General features: G+C 61.4%; 2 protein-coding genes across 6 annotated transcripts in view; one reads left to right on the forward strand and one right to left on the reverse strand.

Annotated features, from left to right (window-relative positions):
• The window catches only part of LOC113212620 (insulin-like growth factor-binding protein complex acid labile subunit), a 227,990-nt gene that overhangs the window by 212,471 nt on the left and 10,117 nt on the right, over positions 1 to 5,402 (reverse strand). For 2 of the 3 annotated variants that reach the window (XM_052263567.1, XM_052263568.1), the window contains exon 1: positions 4,733 to 5,002. The exons of the other annotated variant lie outside the window; for it this stretch is intronic. The gene's annotated coding sequence lies outside the window, so the exon portion shown is untranslated. Of the gene's footprint in view, positions 1 to 4,732; positions 5,003 to 5,402 lie in introns of those variants that run through there. 3 annotated transcript variants of the gene reach the window in all.
• LOC113212683 (uncharacterized) overlaps positions 1,139 to 5,402 on the forward strand; it is a 116,726-nt gene continuing 112,462 nt past the window's right edge. For 2 of the 3 annotated variants that reach the window (XM_052263572.1, XM_052263573.1), the window contains exons 1-2: positions 1,139 to 1,668; positions 2,645 to 2,668. In XM_052263572.1, the coding sequence (XP_052119532.1) occupies positions 1,239 to 1,664 (426 nt within the window). In that variant the 5' untranslated portion in view covers positions 1,139 to 1,238 and the 3' untranslated portion in view covers positions 1,665 to 1,668; positions 2,645 to 2,668. Of the gene's footprint in view, positions 1,669 to 2,644; positions 2,729 to 5,402 lie in introns of those variants that run through there. The other variant, XM_026431482.2, reaches the window with a different exon arrangement.

A 5,402-nucleotide genomic window follows, 5' to 3' on the forward strand; every position in this document is an offset into this window, starting at 1 on the left:
GCTGGAAAAATATAAAAAAAGGAGACGTTTGGAATGGGAGGGCCGATAGTGGCTGGGGTCCGATAGAGCGCTAGCGCGGGTACTCACTGGAGGCAGCGGGCGCTGGAGCGGGAGAGGGGGTGGGTGAGAGGGTGCCCGGCTCCGCTCTGCCCTGAAGGGTGGCGGCTCCGACGCGCCTGGACACTGTGTCCACAACGACACCCGGCACGCAAGCTGACTTCCCTCCCTCCCCTCCCCCCCGTCCCTCTCATATCGATCAGAGGGCCGGGCTGGGGAGTGCGTTGTTGTGTATGTCTTCATTCCATATCAAATCATGCCCCTCCCCCGCCCCGCGCCACTCCCCCTCGGAAGCTTTGTAGCCAGTGTCCACGCTACGGACACCTGATCCAGAAGCGGCGCTCCCTCCGCGCCCGGCACGTGGCCTGCGCACACAGACACGCGCGCGCGCACACACACACACACACACACAAGCACACGCGCGCACGATCACGCACACACACACACATACACAGAAACACACGCGCGCGCGCACACACACACACACACACAGAGCGCGCACGGTGCACCGCTCCCGCTGGGGGATTCGCATGTGCGTCGTGACTTGACGCAGCCGTCGTCGTCATGTTTGCGGAGCCTGCCAGGGCTGAACGGGGCGTACAGACAGACAGACAGACAGACAGACAAAGTGCTGTACGGACGGACGGACGGACGGATGGCCGCGGGCGGGTGTCCGGTGCGCTTATGCAGTTCCGTCCATCCGGCCGCCGATGGTAATTAGCTATGCTGTCGCGTCCAGAGCGCTGGGGGGGGGGGGGGGGGGGGGGGGGGGGGGGGGCACTGCGCGGCCGGAAAAGGAGCGGACAGAACGCTCAACGTGAACCGGAGCCACGTCCCGGGCCCCGAATGACGATCGACTCCCAAAGTAGTGCGGCTATGAGATAAGAAGGTGCGGTCGGTGGCGTGTCGGAGCCCAACGCGTCAGATAGCAAACAATGTACGGCCCAGAGGAGAGGGGGGGAGGAGGGGGAGAACGGCCAGTTGTGCCAACCGCAGCATCGCGCGAGTCGAGCGCAGCGAGGACTGGCGGCCGCAATGTCAAACACACGGCGGCCCGGCCATGGGCCCGGCGGCGGGGAGAGGCGGCGGCGGCGCGGGCAGAGGCAGAGATAGGCGGCCATAGGAGTAGAGGCGGCCGACAGCCCGACAGCTATCTCTGCCCGAGAGCCCCGCTGCGCAGCATGTCCGCACGCACGCTCGCCGCCGCCCTGGTGCTGGCCGCTGCTGCAGTAGTCGCCTCCAGCGCCCAGTCCCAGACCCACGACAGCACCATGGCCACGGCCGAGGACGTCGACAAGTGCTGCGCCTTCGTGCACGCCAGCGTCGGCTACCAGCGCGAGCTCGCCGAGAAGATCAAGCAGCTCAACGGCCGGCGCGTCTACCTGTTCGACGCGTCGGGCTTCTCCGCCGAGTTCGCTGACGAGCTGACGCCCGACAACATCCGCTACAAGACGGGCGTGCTGGCCGGCGGGCTGCGCGTCGACGCCGTGCTGTCCGTGTCGGCGCACCGCGCGCTCGGCGACGGCCCCGACGCGGCGAGGACCTTCCTGCGATGGACCGGGCGAGAACAGGACACCCTCCTCGACGAGCACGGCGTCTACGTCTGAGCGGGTAAGTGCACGCCTAGTACAAAGTCCTTAAAAACAGTTGTTCGTGAGAACCCTTCAGTGTGTCAAAAAGTTCGAAATTCAACAACCGCGGTGGCTGGGTTAGCTGCCGCTCTTGCGCTGGTACTGTACCCAGCGGGCGGCCGGGGGCTCCCACCGGGGAGTCCCCGCGGGAGCCCCGTGGCGCTAGTCACGAGGCAGGCGCCAGTGCGGCCAACAGCGCGGCGGGAGCGGGCGGGGGCGGCGGTAGGGACGGCGAGCGGTGCCGGACCAAGGCCAAGAAGCCACTTTGCTTAGCACTTTAAACAGGCGACGGCATCGGCTGGTGGCAATCGAGGGGGCCACAAACTTTGCACACAACTTCCATATGGGGCCCGTACCCATATTGCGCTTCTATAAGAGGTACATTATGTATACGTGCGAGCTTTTAACGTTCACTGCTAAAATTGAACTCGTTCGTGTCCACATCGTGGCCCCCTCGCTAAAAAAACCCAACAAGAGACAACGCAGCGAATCGTTCTCGAGAGTCTGCGAATAATGGGATTAGAGTGCAGAAGCATGCCGCCCGCCCGGGTAATGTACCAGTCCGAGCGGCCAGATCTGATTAGGAAAGCTTACTCTGGAGCGGGTGCGAGAGCTCGACTGAGAGCTCCAACGAGAGCTCGACATATCGAGGTGCACTCCCAGGGAAGCGCATAGCGGCTGCGGAGTCGGGGCCACTCTGGACGAAATCCATTCAGCCCGGGCAAAGGCGCCGGGCAATGCGGGGCGGCACTTTCAAAAGAAAGCAACACAGAATCAGGATGATAATGTGAAATGCACGCCGGGAGGCGGAGGAGAGCCCGCGCTGGGCTGCACAGCTCAGAATCAGGGAAGGTTCAGGTGGTATAGAGCCGTGTCTAGCTGCGCGGGGGGCTGGTCAGCGCGAGAAGCCGAAGGGCGCGCACCGCAGTCACTCACAGCGCGCTTGTCTGTTCCAGGCGCCGAGCGCAGAGCGGAGGCCACAAACCAGCGGGACCAGCCATGGATTATCAAGGACGAATAAATAATAACCAGTAATCAAGCATTATTCTGATTTTATTTGTGCAATTTTTTTGGGCGGGGCGAAGAGCACTGCGACAGTGGAGCGAGAAGAAAAATACACAAAAAGGGGAGAGAGAGGGAGAGTGAGTGAGTGAGTGAGTGAGTGAGAGAGAGAGAGAGAGAGAGAGAGAGAGAGAGAGAGAGGGAGAGGAGAGTGAGAGAGAAAGATAGTGAGAGAGAGAGAGAGAGCACCCCCCTTTAGCCTCCGCCGCGGCTGCGCTCGGCTGACAGCTGTGTCATCAGTGTCACTAGTTTCCACGACGGAGAAAAAGGGAAAAAGAAAACAGGTCGACTCTCGGACAGCGCAGGACAAAACTCGTCTGGGGAAAGCGGGAGGAGAGGGGAGAGGGGGGAGGAAAAGGGAGGGGGGCAGGGCCATTCCGGGACAGGCGGGACATGGAGGGGGGAGGGGGTGAAATAACCAGAAGGGAATGCCAGGGGACCGGGCAAGGGGGGCTGAAGGAATGTGTATCGAACTGGGGCTGAAATGTCGTGGCATGTGGCACCAGCAAACACTCTCTCCCACACACGCCGCACACGCCTCCCTCCCTGTCTGGTCAGGATACGGCCCTCGAGGTGGAGGTAGCATGGCTGGAGGTCGGCAGCCCACCGCGCACCTCCGCGCCCCGGGCCGCGCGCACAGGAGGGGCGCCTCAGACACCACGACTTGTATATTCCTATTCTGGCGTTTTTCCAGCGCAGGTCGCTGCGACGTGGTACGTATAGAGGAGTGGTGTGCGCCCCTGGATACTGGGTGCGTGGCGTGGCCTGGCGGGGCACGGCGGTGCGTGGCGGGGCGAGACGTGGATGCAGGAGCGGGTGGATGTAATATTTACCCCCTGCCACCGCCGCCTCGAGGCGTAGCTGGGGAGGATTAGACCACGGCTGACTGGCGGCCCGCCCCGCGCCACCCCGCCACGCCCCGCCACGCCCCGCCATACTCCTTTGTTACTCCCGAATACACACGACGGCCGACGGCGGCGGCGGGCTTTTTATTCAGGGAATAATAAATTCGGAATCACCTCCTCGGCAAACCGCCCTGAGAGGGATAGGGCGGCGCCAGGCGCCAGGGCGCGCAAGTGTGTTTGTGTGTGAGAGAGAGGGTGGGGAGCGTTGGTATCTAAGTCACGAGGATTACCACCCACGTCCCGCTGCTCGCCCTGCACCGACGGCACTATGACTATGGCGCATTGCTCCGTCTCCTGCGGGCGCAGTACGGCGCGGACGGCGTGGAAGTCAGTTTCCCAAAGTCGTGATCTCCTTGCAGTCGGTGCGGCGTCCCAGTGACGCGCGCCTTGCGCGGTCCGTCATCAGGCAGCGCTCTGCACACAGCCGCAGTCACACAGGCGAGCTACACAGTCCACACTAGCCGCGCCTCGCCCCGCCTCTGCGAGGCTCTCTAGCCGCGCCAGCAGCAACCGGGGAAATGAACACCATTATGCTTTCAGAACAGTTTGCACTGAAAACCTCCGGTCTTTAGAGCAAATCATTCAAGTTGTCGGGGAGGGGCGGGGTGAGGCGAGGCAAGGCGGGGCGGGGCGGGATGTGGCATGAGGTATGATGGTGTAACCTCTATTACACCTCAGCTCGCTCGCACGAACACTGTGAAAAGTAAGGGTTACGGGAAAATATTTCATGATAAAAGTCGTAAAATTACAATTTGAAATTGTAAATTTACAAGTACTCTCTATCGAATTGGAATTGACCGACGAGGAGGAAGGGGCTGTCGTAAATTTGCGACATACTTTGAAAATCAAAAATGTAAATTTACGAGGATATTTTTCACAGTGTACAGGCTCCGCTCCAACGGAAGCCCTCGTCCTGACCGGACCTCCGATTGTCTCCACCGAAATAGGAATCTACACCGCCTCGGCCCTTGTTCAACCGAGACCCCATACCGCAAACAATTCACCTCCGCTTCGCAATCTCTTTACTGAGGATTTCCCTTGCTGGGGAGCACTACCATGAGCAAACCAACTGCTCACCTTTCAAACGAGCCGATGGCAATCCACACGGATCAGACAGCGACAGACTTGACCGACGGGCGGCAATCACTTCGCAACCACTTGAGGGTTCGCACACACACTGCTAGCACTTCACAACACACTTCGGTAATCCTCGCCGGCTCCACAGTATCCAGGGCGCGCTGGCGCTGGTCGCGGAGGGCCTCGCGTTGCGTCGGCAGACTCGCGCGCGGGGCGGCGGCACGGCGTGGCGGCGGGGCGGCGGGGCGGCGCGGTCGTGCTGGCGTCGGGGCTGGGCGCCTACTGCCGCCGCCGCCCCGCCCGCCGCCCCCAGCGCCGCGCGCCGCAGCGACAGCGCGCCCTGGCGGAGGGAGGCGCGACCAGCGCCACCCCGCCGCCCCGCACCACAACGCACAACATCGATGACAAAAAGTACATTCTACCAAATGAGCTACGTACCTACCTGTCTAGTACAATAATGTGGACCCATTTTAAAATCAGGACGCGAATCTCTCTAAAATGAACAAGATTCTGCGTATTATGGTGAGTATGTACCGAGTGAAAAGGCTAAAACTCTCAAGTGTTGCGGGTTTGCATACCCAAGGGGCTACGGCATAACGGGGGCAGATCGGGTAGGCAAACCCGCAACACTGGGGAGTATATTGCATTTGCGGAAGGTACAGTAATTCGA

The sequence above is a fragment of the Frankliniella occidentalis genome, unplaced genomic scaffold, assembly GCF_000697945.3.
Source record: "Frankliniella occidentalis isolate FOCC.00 unplaced genomic scaffold, Focc_3.1 Scaffold12, whole genome shotgun sequence".
NCBI lineage: Eukaryota > Metazoa > Arthropoda > Insecta > Thysanoptera > Thripidae > Frankliniella > Frankliniella occidentalis.